The sequence below is a fragment of the Trachinotus anak genome, unplaced genomic scaffold, assembly GCF_046630095.1.
Source record: "Trachinotus anak isolate AG129_WGS33_773 ecotype Australia unplaced genomic scaffold, CSIRO_AGI_Tana_v1 ptg000014l, whole genome shotgun sequence".
NCBI classification, from domain to species: Eukaryota; Metazoa; Chordata; class Actinopteri; order Carangiformes; family Carangidae; genus Trachinotus; species Trachinotus anak.
In genome coordinates this window covers 3,308,130-3,324,395 of record NW_027273865.1, presented here as the reverse complement: position 1 = coordinate 3,324,395, position 16,266 = coordinate 3,308,130, and the positions used below count along the sequence as shown (strand labels likewise).

The 16,266-nt window shown below is 46.3% G+C and overlaps 1 protein-coding gene across 1 annotated transcript in view; it reads left to right on the top strand.

Annotated features, from left to right (window-relative positions):
• col4a4 (collagen, type IV, alpha 4) overlaps positions 1-16,266 on the top strand; it is a 48,077-nt gene that overhangs the window by 19,442 nt on the left and 12,369 nt on the right. The window contains exons 16-33 of the mRNA XM_071496102.1: positions 462-506; positions 1,748-1,801; positions 1,928-1,988; positions 2,133-2,237; positions 2,347-2,502; positions 2,687-2,776; positions 7,599-7,759; positions 7,874-7,946; positions 8,493-8,599; positions 9,064-9,247; positions 9,418-9,486; positions 9,577-9,684; positions 9,761-9,829; positions 11,629-11,778; positions 13,017-13,178; positions 13,373-13,540; positions 13,617-13,760; positions 14,044-14,151. Coding sequence (XP_071352203.1) covers positions 462-506; positions 1,748-1,801; positions 1,928-1,988; positions 2,133-2,237; positions 2,347-2,502; positions 2,687-2,776; positions 7,599-7,759; positions 7,874-7,946; positions 8,493-8,599; positions 9,064-9,247; positions 9,418-9,486; positions 9,577-9,684; positions 9,761-9,829; positions 11,629-11,778; positions 13,017-13,178; positions 13,373-13,540; positions 13,617-13,760; positions 14,044-14,151 — 2,014 coding nt within the window. The remainder of the gene's footprint in view (positions 1-461; positions 507-1,747; positions 1,802-1,927; positions 1,989-2,132; positions 2,238-2,346; positions 2,503-2,686; positions 2,777-7,598; positions 7,760-7,873; positions 7,947-8,492; positions 8,600-9,063; positions 9,248-9,417; positions 9,487-9,576; positions 9,685-9,760; positions 9,830-11,628; positions 11,779-13,016; positions 13,179-13,372; positions 13,541-13,616; positions 13,761-14,043; positions 14,152-16,266) is intronic.

The following is a 16,266-nucleotide window of genomic DNA, read 5'->3' as shown; positions in this document are numbered from 1 at the left end:
AGTCTCTGTCTCTTCATGTGATCCAGACTGAGTCCATGAGACTAAGACCAGGACTCTGAGGGGACCAGACCATCTGCTGCAGGACTCCTGATTCTTCTGGTCTCTGATGATAGTTCTCTATGACTCTGTGTTTGGACTTGTTGTCCTGTTGCAGGATGCCTTCTGATGATGATGATGATGATGATAATGATGGAGAAGAGTCTGAATCTTTTACACAGTCCTGGATGTTTTAAAGGAGATGTCCACATAGAGGACTTGTCAGTTCAGAGTGTGATCCCTGACAGACTGGCCTCATGTCTCTGAGGAGACACCCTGAGATGATCCCTGTCTCTGACAGGAGAAACTTTAACCTCTGTGTGATAGATTTACAGAGTTAATCTGATTATCCTGACTCTTCATATTCAGATTACTAATGAATCATCAGCATCCATCTGAACATGTGATGTGTTTGTGTGTTTCAGGGATTTTCTGGACGTCCTGGTCTGTTCGGAGAGGGAGGATTCAAGGTGAGTCAACACAGCACACTGTAAAAATTTAAAAATAATAAATATAAGGCAACGAGTTTCAAAGTCACTTTGAGCTGATTCATCGAACCTGAAAGGACTAGTTCTGTCAACTCATCATTTTTTGTTCAGTTAACCTTAAAAATAACTTAAATACACAATAGGTAATATTCTGCCACTAGGGCTCTCCCAGTCGAAATAATGAAAAAAGATCTTGTGACATTGTGAAGCAGTGTGGGATCATGGGAGTTGTTGTCTTCTCCCGGTTTGGATCCTTCAGTGTCAGTGGTTCAGGAGGTGAAGGAGGTCTCCTCCTCTCCACAACAAACAGACCAGCTGATTACAACCAGTAAAAACACTGAATCCAACAGAGTCACAGTAAAACTGTGAGTTTCTCTGACAGTGTTCGGCAGACACAGGGGAGGGGCTGCGTGCTGAGCTGATGCTAGTCTCGCTCACCAGATGTAGGTTGTGGGTGTAAACCTGCCACTGGGCTCCTCAGATGGTGTTCTCCTCCCTGTCTGCTTCCCCTTCACTACAGGAAACAACAGCAACAACCTCTGAGCACCTTCAGACTGTAAATGGCGAGTTTGAAGATCTGCATCGTGCAATCACACAGCCAACATACATGTTTGCTGTTTTTTGAGGCGTTTTCTTTGTGCTCACCTCCCCAGATGCAAATGTTCCACCAAACAGGTTCCCCTCTGATGTTATGTCATCGCTGCATCCAAATCCAGCGCCACCAAAGATGACTGTGATTGGTTTAAAGAAATGTAAAACGTCAGAGTGTGTTTTTCCCAATAGCAGAATGATGATGAAACCAGAGCATTCTCCATCACTGACACAGAGCTGTGGAGAGAGATCTGGCTATGTGAGATGCTACCAATGGCTCAGCTTGTTTCTCTGAAAACTAAAGATCCAGATGTCCAACGAATAAAATCCTTCATTTTTTAAAAAAACAACAAAGATCTAACAAGTGTATCTTAAAAAACTGAATGAAAGTCAATGTGATGCTTCTGGCAGACAACCACAACACTACAACATGATGTCATTGATGGGCAACCAAATGAAACGTATTCAAATCACAGATTTCTCTGGTTTGAGAATTTCTGGAAGATCATTATGTGATAAGTTGAAGTTATGTCCTCCATGTACTGGGTTTCCTCCTGTGATGTACACCTGTCAGCCAATCAGAGACCAGGATTTTCCTTGTTCTAAAGGTGCTTGTCTGTCTGTGTTTTCAGGGGATTCAAGGAAGTCCAGGTCTCCCAGGTCTAATTGGACGAGAAGGTCCTAAGGTCAGCCAGTTTGTCTGTCCGTAATGTTTCGGTGCTGACCAATCACAGACAAGTAAATCAGACAACTGAGCTGTGTTTTCCTCTAACGCCTGAGTACCTGTTTCTAATGAATCTGTCTCTTCCCAGGGCATGATGGGAGATCCAGGCCCTAAAGGCCTCCCTCAGGTGGCAGACATCACACACACAGGTACAGATCAATACACACTGATCGATCAGCTCATTGATGATCAATCAACAGATTCTGTCTTTGTCTGCTCGGTATGTTGTCATCACTGTGGTATTATGTCATCACTCTGCTGATGATGTCAGCTAACTGCCACCTGTCTTCCAGGTGATATTGGGGATGCTGGCCTCCCTGGACTGAGTGGCCCTCCTGGAGACACGGGGCTGATGGGAATGCATGGTCCCCCAGGAGCCCCCGGCCTCTCCATACCTGGTCAGTACCTGCAGCTTCCAGTGGGATTAAACATGAGTCATTGACAGTGAAGGTGAAATGTGTTAAAGTGGTATGAAATGAATTAAGCTCTCTGATGGTTCCTCTTCAGGACCAACAGGTGCTGTGGGTCAGAGAGGAAATCCAGGATCCAAAGGGGACAAAGGAGAGCCAGGTTATGTCTATACAGAGGGACCCACACCTGGAGAACCTGGAAAACCAGGACGTCCCGGACTTAAAGGACTGAAAGGAGAACCAGGAAGTCCAGGTACCAAATAACTCTTGTTCACCTGTGGTTTCACACCTGATGTTTACCTTCAGACACACCTGGTGATGTCATTGAGCTAAAGTTATTTCAAATAAGTAATTTTCATGTTTTCATATTAATAATCATTATCAACACAGATCACTTAATGCTGGTCATCCTACTGACTACTTGTTTCTCTCCTCAGGTCGTTACTGTCTTCCCGGGGCCCCAGGAGAATCTGGAGACCTGGGTCAACAAGGACCCACAGGGGATCAGGGATTCCCAGGGTTTAAAGGTCATTATTTGGACTGATTGATTCTTGATTGATTGAAACACTGGTGAGGGTGGGGTGGGGGGTTCTCAGGTGACTGGAAGAGTCTTCTTTATTGTGTTAAAATGCAGGGTTTTCATCAGGTCTCTATAAATGTTTTGAGTCCAGAGCGAGGACCAACCACCAAACCCAGATCAGACCTCAGAGACATAGTGGTGCAGAACATTTCTAATATAGACAGGACCATGCAGACCTCAAAAAGTGATCCCAGGAACTGACTGGACTTTTTGGAGTTTTTAGGTGAAGAGTTACTGTAGTCATGAATTGTCCTGAATGGCTGGTGCAGAGGTGGACAGTCTGAAGGGTTGGAAGTGATGTCAGATGCTCTGGGGGGGATTATGTGTGCAGTGGGGAGGGTTGTGTGTGCAGTGGAGGGGGGAGGGGGGAGGGGGGGCAGAGCGGGGAGGGAATTGAGCCTCCTGACAGCCTGGTGAATGAAGCTGTCCTTTAGCCTGCTGGTTTTGGCCTGGAGACTCTGCAGTCATCTTCCTGATGGAAGCAGGCTGAAGAGGCAGTGGGATGGGTGGGTGGGGTCACCTGCAATCTGGAGGGCTTTGCGGGTGAGGCGGGTGTTATAAATGTCGAGAGTGGAGGGGAGAGAAGCACCAATGATCTTCTCAGCTGCTCTCACTATGTGCTGCCAGGTCTTGCGGCAGGACACGGTGCCGTACCACACAGTGATGCAGCTGGTCAGGATGGACTCAATGGTGTCTCTGTAGAAGATGTGCATGATGGGGGCTGGAACACTGCCTCTTTTTAGTTTGCGGAGGAAGTACAGGTGCTGTTGGGCATTTTTTTGGCCAGTGATGCGGTGTTCTTGCTCCAAGTCAGATCTTCAGAGAGGTGCACACCCAGGAACTTGGTGCTGCTCACTCTCTCCACTGCAGCACCGTCGATAGTCAGAAGAGCATGCTGGGTGTGCACTCTCCTGAAGTCCACAACAATCTCCTTTGTCTTCTCCACGTTCAGACAGAGATTGTTGTCCTTGCACCACGCGGCCAGTCAGCTCACCTCCTTCCTGTAGGTGGTCTCGTCGTCGTTGCTGATGAGACCTACCACAGTCGTGTCGTCCGCAAACTTGATGAAGATGTTGGAGCTCTCTTTCAGTGTGCAGTCGTGGGTCAGCAGAGTGAAGAGGAGGGGGCTCAGCACTCATCCTTGGGGGGCCCCCGTGTTCAAAGTGATGGAGGTATTGCTGCCAGCCCGTACAGACTGTGGTCTCCCCGTCAGGAAGTCCAGCAGCCAATTGCACATCGAAGTATTCAGCCCCAGCTGGTCCAGTTTGTGAATGAGCTGTTGGGTGATGATTGTGTTGAATGCTGAGCTGAAGTCGATGAACAGCATTCTAACGTAGGAGTCTTTCGTCTCCAGGTGTGTGAGGGCTGAGTGAAGGGCAGTGGAGATGGCATCATTGGTTGAGCAGTTGGACCGATATGCAAACTGGAAAGGGTCCAGGGAGGAGGGGAGGACAGACTTGATGTGCTCCATGACTAGCCGTTCGAAGTACTTCATAAGGATGGGAGTGAGTGCGACCTTCTTCGGGACCGGCATGATGGTAATGGTTTTGAGGCATGTGGGGACAACAGCCTGGCTCAGTTAGGTGTTGAAGATGTCAGTGAAGACATCTGTGAGTTCCTCAGCACAGTCTTTAAGGACACGTCCAAGAATGTTGTCAGGACCCGGGGCTGTACGTCCATCGGTCCTTCTGAGGGATCTCCTCATGCTGTCTAGGGATGGCGTCAACACCTGGTCGCCAGGAGGAGGTGGAGTCTTCTGTGTCGGGGTGCTGTTGTCTGCCTCAAAGCGAGCAAAGAAATAGTTCAGGTGGTTCAGCAGGGAGGTGGAGTTGTCACAGGTCTGCGGTAGGGGCTTGTAGTCCGTGATGGTCTGAATACCCCGCCACAGGCTGTCGCTGAAGTGGGTGGCTATCGTCCTGGAGTACTGTCTCTTGGCCTTTCTGATGCCTCATGACAAGTTGGCCCTTGATGTCCTTAGGCCCACCTCGTCCCCAGCTCTGAAGGCGGCATTTCGAGCCCTCAGGTGCCTGAGAACCTCCCCAGTCAGCCATGGCTTCTGGTTAGCCTGAACGATGGAGGTTCTGGTGACCGTGACGTCGTCCATGCACTTCCTCATGTAGGCAGTGATGGTCTCCATGTACTCATGGAGCTCAGTGGTGTTGTTATAGGTAGCTGCCTTTGTACAGCACTGTACAAACGTTTTAGTGAGGAAGTTTTCAAAAATAAAGCCATGAATAGTTTTGATTTCGCAGTGAACTCCATCCAATGTGGAGTAAAGATCAAAAACATAAATCAGATCAGTATTTGCTGTGACCCCCCCTTTGCTTTAAAAAAGGCACCAGTTCTCCTCGGGACAACTGCACACAGTTTTTAAGGTAGTTTTTCAAGTACCTAAACTGTTGCACAGTACAAGTCACAAAACAGAAGTGGTTTGTTGCAGTTTGCTGCAGACACATTTCTGACTGAGGATCTAAGAGATGAAGTGATGGAACAAAGACAAGGACTGCAGGGCACATCACTTAAATACAAATAGAAAAAAAAAATTAAATAGTTGAATAAAATTTAATATTCACAATAAAGATGTGAAAAAATATAGAAAAATCTAAATATATACACTATAGTGAGGGATGGTGGATTGCAGACAATCACCCTCTCAGCAGCAGTCTGCACTGGTCCTTCGTGGTGGCAGCAGTGAACCAGGTGGTGGCGGGGGAGGTGAGGATGGACTTCGATGATAGGGGAGGTGATGGAGGAGGTGAGGATGGACTTAATGATGAAGGTGTTGAAGTTCACCATCATTGACCTTGGCAGGTTGAACTTCTTCAGCTGCCGCAGGAAGTATATCCTCTGCTGAGCTTTCTTGATGCTGATGTTCAGCTCCACTTGAGGTCCTATGTGACGATGGTTTCCAGGAAGCAGATGTACTCCACAGTGTCCACGGGGGAGTCGCACAGGGTGATGGGGGTGGGTGGGGCTGCGCTCTTCCTGAGGTCCACTATCATCTCCACTAAGTTGTTCTGCCTGCACCAGGTCACCAGATGGTCGATCTCCCACCTGAAGGCAGACTCGTCACCATCAGAGATGAATCCAGTGAGGGTGGAGGTGCAACTGTTAGAGTACAGGGAGAAGATCCTATCCTTCTTTGGAATAGGACAGGCTTCTTCTTCTAGCTCTCAACGAAGGCGGACGCATCTTCCCCCTCTCTCCTCTCCCTTTTTTTCCCTGCTTTGCATCTCACGTCTCGTCCTGTCTTGTCTAAACCTTGGAAGCCTCTCTCCGCACTGCTCTCTAAATCTAAAATCATGGAATTGGTCAACTGGTCTCTCAACGCAATTGACAGGATCTTCTCGACGAGAAGCCCGGGTTCGGGGGAACCTGTCTGCCCTGGCGGAACGTACGCCGCTGGCTACATGAGGGACTCCTGGGAGCAGTGGAGGGTCGTGTGCCTGGCGATTCTTTCCGTTGAGGACATCGAAGATCTCTACATATTCGGAACTGTGATATCAGGCTTTCTGCTGATTGGATTAGGCATTGCCCTGGTGTATCGGAAAATTCGGAAGACGGTGACAGCAGTCCAAATCCCCACGCTGCCCAACATAATTGATGGAGTGAGTAAAGCTGTAAGCACTCAGACTGTGATTGTGAACCGCAACTTGGGAACCACCTTGGAAGGAGCTGTCAACACCCTCTCTGTGGTAATAGACAGAGCTGTTAATGCTCAGACTGTGGTCATAAATCGCAACATGGGTCACATCTTGGAGAAGCTTTCAGCTTTGGAAAGGAGAAAGGATGAAGATGACCAGAATGGACAAACAGAGTAAGCCATGTCTATTGAAATACGACTGCTCGCCCTAACCCAAACAATCATAATCTAATCTGCGTTCCGGCCCTCGCAGCACCAGCCTTGGCCAAGGCCGGTGCTGGAACAACTCCCCCACGAGATCTCTGCAGTGAGACGCTTCTACTCCTATCCCCCCCCCCCCCCCCCCCCCCCTCCTCCACGGACACCTGTTGATTGTTGACTCCGTCCGGGACCCGATCAAGGATGTCTCCATGGCAACTTGCTGTGTTATCGCGATGACACCCTGCCAACTGAGGCTCTGATTGTGAACTAGACGAAGCGACTCTCCAGGCCTATGCACACACACACATTCACGGACACCTCTTACATGTACATATGCAACTCACCCCATCCCACTACCCCATCCCACGCCTTCGCCACTTCCTCCCATCCAGTGCGGCGGGCGGGGTCCGATGGCTGCGCCATAATGGCAGCGGCTGCGGCTGGCTGCCTGTCTGCACTGGAATCACCTCCTCCCCCCTTTCCCCCCTCCCCTGGAGCAAATTGTCTTGAGTCACTGTGTTGTAAGATGTGTTTGTTTATATATGCTTATGAGGTTTTTTTTTCCCCGAATGAAAACATACTTGGCAATAAACCTGATAAACCTGATTCTGATTCTGATTCTGATTCTGATTCTGATTCTGATTCTGATTCTGATTCTGATTCTGATCAGATTATTGAGACCTTCATTCCTGAAGTCCAGCAACCAATTAATAGGACACATACCAGGAGGAAAACTACCTTCAGTTTTGTGTTGGGTAGTTCTTTCATCCTGCATCATCCATCAGACTCAGTGAGTGTACAACCTGGCAGGTGTTATACCTGACGCAAGGTTTAGTGGGAAGAACAGAGGCTCCAGGATGCTTCCCTGAGGAACTCCACAACCTGACTTCAACGTTCTGTGTGTAAATCTACCTTTGCGTTTTAGGCTCTAATGGCGACTGCGGTTGTGGCCCTCCTCTAATACTAACTGGCCCCCCCGGCCCTGTGGGTGACTCGGGAAATCCGGGGTATCCAGGAATCCCAGGGGCCCCAGGGCTGAGAGGAGAGAAAGGTTTACCTGGAGATGCTGGTGCAAGTGGAGAACAGGTGTGTTATGAAACAACAGAGTCAGAGGTCATATCAGCAACCCTACGTTCACTGATTCCTTTTTGTCTGTTTGTTCTTTTTGTTTATTCTCTTGATTATTTCTTGTGTTTGCAGGGTCTGCGTGGATTCCCAGGCATCAAAGGGTTAAAAGGTCAGAAGGGAGATTTCATCGTGGTGGATATTAAAGGTGAGTTTATCACCAGTCTGCACACCTGTCTCACCTCTCTGCACACCAGCCAGTACAGCACTTACATCAAACAGTATCTGTCTGGTTTTTAAATTTTAAACATTTTGTTTTTCTGCGTCCGATCAGCCTCACTTCCTGTTGTGTAATCTAATGTCCACATTTGTTCATTTTTCTTTGTTGTTTCTGAAATCAAATAAAAGTTGTTGCTGTTGAGGTTAAAATGATCATTTCATCATCGTAATATGATGCAGGCTTGTGATGATGAGGTGATCATCTGCATATGTAACCTTTTAAAACGGATTGTACCATTTTAAAAGGTTATATATCCACAGAACAAAATGGTGGACACCCAAAATAATCTGATTTATTGCACTTGTTTTTTCTTTATAAATAATATTAGCCATAAAGGATCCATGCACAACCCCTCATAAACACTGATATGGATGTTGGTGATGTGAGGTGTGAGATCAGGAAGATGAATTCATGTGACTTTAACTGTGATGTCATGCATGGTATCAGTGCCTCTGATTGGACTTCTGTCTTCAGGCGAGAAGGGAGACGTGGGCCAGCCAGGCCCTCCGGGCAGACAAGGATTCTCAGGGAGAAGAGGACCTGATGGGCTCCCTGGGGCCTCTGGAAACCCTGGTCCTCAGGTGACTCAGATGATCAACAACAAAACATCAACAAAACTAAATAACTTCCACATCTAATGAAAGTTCCTGATCTTACTCCTGCTCCTCGGAGAAAATTAACCCTTTAGATTTTAATTACTTTTTCCCTTGAAACCCAAAGTGTTTCATTGCTGTGGTTTGCATCAAACTTCTGCAACATCCTCAGACATGACATGACATTTTTAGATTCATTGTGCCTTTCGGAGGACATCATGTCCATACAGGATAAACCTGCTTAGAACTCGCAGACAAAAGAGGCAGGACTTCCCTGAGATCACTAGGTTTTTCAGGGTTTCTTCTGTATCACAGGAAGTCAGTGAAAGATGTCTGCTGTAATGAACCCTGCAGCCTGTAGGGGACGCTGCAGCACTGTTGGCAGCACTTTGGCTGAATGATAATCCTGTTCTGACTCCTCCCCCTCTCATCGGTTCCCTGTTTCTTTTCAGGGTGAAAGTTTCACCAGCTCTCCTGGAGATCAAGGCTTCCCAGGATTTTTAGGGCCCAAAGGATCATCAGGACCTCTAGGCTCTCCAGGAGCAGATGTAATCGGAGCAGTAGGACAGCGTGGGGCCCCAGGGGAGCCGGGACCTTCAGGACTCCCGGGTCCACAAGGGCCAAAGGGGGCTCCTGGTAAGAATCAGTCTGAAGTCAGCTCTAAATCAATACTGTAAAATGTAAAAAAAAAAAAAAATTAATCCAGCAACGTTTTATTACCTCTCCCAGAACTCAATGGCTCTTCTCCTCATTTAAATTCCAAATGACTCCTCCCACTTCCTGTTTGACTTGTCATCTTCCTGTAGGTGACACTCTGCCCTGTGTACCTAGAAACCCTGGCCCCCCAGGGGAGAAGGGAGACACTGGGAACACAGGTAAATACCAAACAAAACATCTGTCTCTCTGTTCACCTGTCTGACCACCTATGTGTCTGACTTCCTCTGCCCACCTCTCTGTCTCTCCAGGTTACACAGGACTCCCGGGTCCTTCAGGTTTTCGTGGCATCACTGGACCCGATGGAGTTAAAGGAGACAAAGGAGAGTCTGGACTTCCTGGACTACCTGGACGACAAGGTACCACCTGTCACACCTGGTATATTTACATTCTCTATTACAGTATATTTACATATATCACCTCCTTCTCCTGCAGGACCTCCAGGTTTTGTTGGAGATACTGGAGAAGAAGGACCTGAAGGCTTCAGTTATGGAGGAGATCCAGGTACAGTCACTGTCATCATCTGCTGACAGTGTGTTCTTAATACCTGAGTCTTACTTCAGGAGCTTTACACATTCAAAGGTCACAGTAACACCAAAACCATCCATTTTGACCCATTAGGACCAGTTTCTCTGAACGAGTGCCTGGACTATGAAAGCAGGTCTGGTTGAAGCAGAGTCTGGTGATTTTCTCCCTCTTGTTTGATCAATTTGACCAGAAAACAACAATCTTACTCAGACCAAACCAACCGCTCAGACTCTTCAGTGGAAGTGGCCTGGATCCAGACACAAACGGATTCTGGATTTGATTCCATAATCTTTTTTGCTGTCTTAACCAGACTAAATATCTGGGGCCAGTTGCACAAAACACCTTAAGTTTTGACACTTAAGGTTTCATTTCTCTTCAGCCAAGGGAGCTACTTTAGGGTGTTGCACAGAATCTCTTAAAAGGATCCTTAGTTAAGGAAAAAGTTAAGTAATTTACAGAAGTGAAAGAGATTTTTCAGCAGTAAAATTCAGCTGTGTCCATGGAGACCACTGGTTTGCCGCCAGTACCCTGTGATACCTGTTATCAATTTTGGGAAGTTGGCAACATTAAGGAGAGTGCTGCTGTCTTGTCCTCCTGATGTTTTGATGGGAACTTCACTGTGGTGTGAATGATGCAGCACGCTGCTGATCATGTGACCTGGCCCACCGCTGATCATGTGACCCTGCACATCCCTGATCATGTGACCCTGCACATCACTGATCTGTGGACATGAAACACCTGGACTACACCTGACGGAAAGATCATGTGACATAAAACTGTAGAGCATCATTAAGCTGCAGAAAGTAGAGTGATCCAGCTGTAGACGGTCGGACAGATCATAAACTGACCTCAGGTCAGATCTGTGATGTAGAACCAGGTCCTCATGGTTCAGGTGTCTCCTGGTCTGAAACTCTTCTGTTCATGTTCTTCATTTATCACCATAAACTCATCATGTTGAGTTCAGACACAGTCAGAGGTACCTTTAGTTTTTTCCTTACTTTGGTCACTAAAGTCTTTTGTGCAACAGTTTAACTGACTTTAAGGGATTCCTGAAGTGTAAGACTAAGATAAGAAGAAAACCTTAAATACGAAATAATAAAGGGTGTTTTCAACAACTGTTATTAGTTTAATGAAACCTTAACTTAGACTTTATGGAAAATCTTAACTTAAGGTGTTTTGTGCAACTGGCCCCAGCCAACCTTAAACTTGTAGAAAGGACTTAAAGCTCTGTGAAGATGAACACAATATTCCTGCAGATAGCAAAGAGTCTCAGAGGGAAATGGAGGCAAAAAACAAACTAAAACACACTAGTCAAAGTCAGGTGAGAACAGTCTCTCCTCTCATTGGTTATATGTATGAGGCAGGAGAGCGAAAGTAAACAGGAAGAATGTCATGAAGCTAGCTCAGGTCAGACCTCCATTCATTCAAATAGTAACAACTGCTGACCCAACTCTGGAGGTGTGAGCTACACAGGTTCCTGTAGCCAGGTGGGCTTTGCATGCTGGGGAGTTGATGACTAATCTCAACTTCCTGTTTCACCCATTCACAATGTCCACTAACAACACAACATACTACTTTAGTTCCTTATGTATCAGCACATTGCTGACACTGACTGGCAGCAATGTGGATAAAGAACAGGTTTAAAAGAATATTCTATGACCGTTATAAAGTTGTGTCCCTGCACTGAGGCTGGTCAGTAAATATCAAGACTGATGCAGGACACAACTATCATTTGTCAGCTGTGTTTACAATGTGTTTATCTGTGTGTGCACCAGGCTCTCCAGGTATTTCAGGCTTTCCTGGACTCAAGGGCCCAGCAGGGGACTCTACTGTCGGGCCCTCGGGTCCCATCGGCTTTCCTGGATCACAGGGCTCTCAGGGACCTAAAGGAGTCCCTGGCCCCCCCGGTATAGACGGGCTACAAGGTGAATCAACTGACCTGAGAATTACAGTGTTTCTGTTTGCTTTGCAAATAAAAATACATCAGTTTATCATCTTTCAGTCCAACATCATGGTGAAAGAGAAACAGTTTTGTTGTGATTCAGCAGATATTTAAAATTATTTTAAAGTATTTTCTGCATTTTTCTACACCAGCAGCAAACAACAGGACACAACAGGGCTTTGTCCTTTATGAAGTTTCCAAAAGTGATTACATGTAAAATCTGTTCTCTAACAAGTTTTTTAGATAGGGTTTAAAATTTGTTTCAAATTTAATTGGCAATGTGACTGATTTAAAGTTTAGATGTTATAATCAGCATTGTGCATGAATGCAGTTAGACTGAACATCTCCGTTTGACACTAGAAAGCAAAGTTGAGCGTCGCTAACTCTCACAAGGGTTAATGACGCTTATGTACTAGAAGATGACAGTAATACACCAAAAAGCTGTCTGCCAACTGCCAAAAAACGTCAGATGAAGAAAAGTGAAGCTGTGTCCCAATTCCGGGGCCACATCCTTCAGAGGACACAAAAATGTGGAGGGTACACCCTTGGAGCCTTTGTTGCCCAGGAAAAGAAGGACTCAGGAACCCTCAAAATTGGACAGTGTAGTCACCCCACTGTGAGGCAATCTGTCTTCAAATGCAGCCTCTGAAGGATGTGGAATAAACACATGATGTTTCTGTGCTTAGACAAACTGGCCTCCAACACAAAACAGAAACATTAAATTTTTCCCTTTTTCCCCCTATCAGAGCAAAAGTAAAGACTGAAACTGTCAGTGGAAATACTCTAACCTGGGTGCTGTGACACACACTGATTTCAGGTGTGTTGATTTCTACAGTCTGACACCTGAAGTGTCTTGAGTTTGGTTCAGTTTGAAGCAGCAGGGGGTGCTGCAGCAGCAGAAACACAGTGCTTCTGAACTGTCACAGCAGCACAGTGAGACTCAGGTCTATGACCATGACTTTACACAGACAGGATTCAGGTGCAAGAGTTTTACACCTTCACATACTTGTCCAATCATCCAGTTAGAACTTGTTAATCATCTTCAAACTGTGTCAGAATGTTAATGAAAGATCTTGGTTAAAAAAACAAAAGGAAAAGCAAAAGGAAGAAGCAAAGGGTTGACAGTGAGATGAAGTCATTAAAGTTGTTAAAGCTGATCTGATCTGAAGCAGAGTCACTCCTGCTGTGATACGACATCACTTATTTTCTGTGTTTGTCCAGGAATCCAGGGTCTGACCGGGGGCCCTGGAGCGAAGGGCCAGAGAGGGCAGGATGGAGCCCCAGGTATCACTGGTCCCCCAGGCCCCTCACCTAACCTCTGTGGCAGAGGAAAACCCGGTTCCATGGGCCCCTTTGGCCTGCGGGGACCCATTGGACCCCCAGGTAAACTCTTTACTCCTTCACTTTACTTCATGTTACGTTAGGTAGTTACTTAAAGAGTAGCTATTTGTTACAAATAAAACTTGATCAGTGTAACGTCCTCTTGTCCTAATATTTTCTCTGTTGAAAAATATTAAACAAGATATCAGCGTTGTCCTGTAATCCTCAGACTGTGATGACATCATATTTCATTTCAGGTTTTCAGGGGGAGAAAGGTGAGGTTGGGGAGGTGGGTCCTCCAGGTTTTGGCCTTCAAGGCCCTGTAGGTAAACCAGGCTCTCCTGGTTTCCCAGGATACCCGGGGCCTCAGGGTTCCCCTGGCCCCATTGGAGATTCAGGACTGCCAGGCCCCAATGGGCAGAAAGGTGAGCTCCTCCCACCAACACACCTGTGCTTTAATGTTTCCTGATGACTCAGTTTCACTGAAAGAATCTGTTTCAGGTCCGTTGGGACCCCCAGGCGGGTATGGAGGGCCAGGGACTCCAGGACAGACTGGGCCCCCTGGACCTCCAGGGTGGACAGGGGAGAGAGGGTTTAATGGACGAGATGGAGGTCAAGGATGTGAAGGGCCCAAAGGAGAGAAAGGTAAACACTAAGTGATCCACAGTCCACAGTCCTGCTGCTGTACTGTAATCCCTGCTGCAGTACTACTGCTGAATGCAGTACCAGTAGTGTGTTTGTAGGTGTCAATATACTGAGCTGAGCTTAAACACAGTTATTTAATGTTCAATCTGTCTCAAGTGAAACATTACAAACAATGAAACATGTTGAGAGAGTCATAGAAAAACTAATCAGACCACAGTATTGTGCCACTGCTGACACGGCTCTGAATTTCTGTTTTAAAAACTCTCCTATGTTTCTCCTGCAGGCTGTACAGGGCCTCCGGGGCCTCCAGGAGAGACCAAGTGTGTCCCCATCAAAGGGGCGGCAGGAAAACCAGGACCCGCTGGCATCAACGGCTTCCCTGGACCACGAGGTCAGAGTGATATTGTAACTCTGTTACCATAGAGACCAGTGTCAGAGATCATTGAGGGGCCCAATTCCCATCCAGCCCCTACTCCCTCCCCTTCCCCACTCTCACTCCATCTACACACTCTTGTGGAGGGTCCACCTCTTTAAGTGTTGTTCCAAACTAATGACCCTGAGGTGGAAGTGGATTACAAAGACTCATACACAGAGTCTGCATCGATGCAGGTTTACAGACCAGGGCCCATATTCACAAAGCATTTTCTCTCACCACTCAGAGTTCTCCTTAGTTGCACTAAAAGTTTCCATCTAAAAGTTTTCTCCTAAATCCTCCTCACAAAGGTGCTGAGACCAACTTTTACTGAGGAAAAGCAAAAACTCCTGAGCTAAGAGTGTGACTCTGTAGCTATGGTGACATCAGTTCTCATGGACGAGCTTGTTGCAAGAACAACAGTGATTGGTTGATGAAAGACCGGTCTGTGTCTGCTAAAATGCATGAGCAACATCCTGCAGTGATAATATAAACACAGAAATAAACAAATACAAATTAAATTAATCACATTACTTGCTGTTTACTAAAGTAGTGGATTCTCTTAAAGGTATCTGTATGATATGGTTTGTGTTGACTCGAAGAATTTAATTTTGCAATAAAAACTTACATTCAATTCACTGAATGCCCACAGTGACAGACAGATGAATATGATCCTTTCAAACAGCTGCTTCAGGCCTCTCTCCATTAACATCATGAAACATGTGTAGATCCACTTTACAACGTCTAGAACTATAGTAGCATCAACACAACCAGGGTTATGATGTGTGATTTTTTTCCTGTTTACAGAAACGTCCTTGTCTTGGCATTTTGCCTTTATTGGATAGGACAGTAGAGAGCGACCGGAAAGGGCCAGAGAGAGGGGGAATGACATGCAGGAAAGAGTCAGGCGGGTCTGGAGTTAAACCGTTGACTCGGCTGCTAAGAGCATCAGCTCATGTGGTATGCGACTTAACCACTCGGCTATCGGGTCGCCCCCATGTTCAATAATTTTTACATGGTTCCATCTCTGGCTCTCCGATCACACCGGGTCGACCTGATGAAGCTGCTTTATTTCTCTCTAGCTGCTGAACATCTAAAGGAAATCGTATGAATTGTCTTATGATGTGGAGTCTACAGAGAACATTTACTGTTTGGTGAATAGGTCGTCTTACAGATGACTGGAGATCTTCAAGGTGTCAGGATTGTATTTTGAGAGTTGTATTTTTCCTGTTACAAAGAGGCGCAGCGTTGGGAGGTTACGATTCTCTGTGATCTGGTTTTATTGAGTTAGGAGTCCTCTCCACTACTTCTAACTTCTCCTAGACTTAGGTGTTACTTTTAGCGCTAGTCCTACATCACAACACACACATGCAACATTTTTAGGAGTTTCTCCTAAATTGGGAAGTCAGAAGCTACTTTTAGCATGAAGATGCTTTGTGAATACAGGCCCAGACTCCCAGAGAGGTGTAGCATCACTTTGAGTCACTTTGAAACCTCCAACTCTGATCTCTGTGTGGACATTTGATGCAGTCAATCAACAAAAATCTGTCAGTTTGTTCGTAGGTTGTATCATGAAAGCAGCGTAAATAAGAAATGACCAAAACACATTAAAAGTAATTATATCATAATGCAAATCAATTACATATCAACATTAACAGGCACCAACACTTGTATAAATATCAGTACTGAGCTGGGTCAGGTTGTGCAGAGTTGCGTCATGTCGTGTTGAGTTGGGTCAGGTCGTGCCGAGTTGGCTCAGGTTGTGCTGAGTTGGGTCAGGTTTTGCTGAGTTGGGTCATGTCGTGTTGAGTTGGCTCACGTTGTGCTGAGTTGGGTGATGTTGTGTTGAGTTGGGTCAGGTCATGTTGAGTTGGGTTAGATCAAGATAAGTCAGGTTGAGTGAATTTGACGCAAAATCAGGTCGAATCAAGTCCTGTTGAATGAAGTAGAGCTGATTTAAGTCAAAGTGAGTCAGGTTGAGTACAGTCAGGTCCAGTCAGGTTGTGTTGTGTTGAGTCAAATTGAATGAGGATGGCTTGAGTATATGGGTTTGTGGTACATAGCTACTGTAAGGCCTGAGGGACAACCACAATG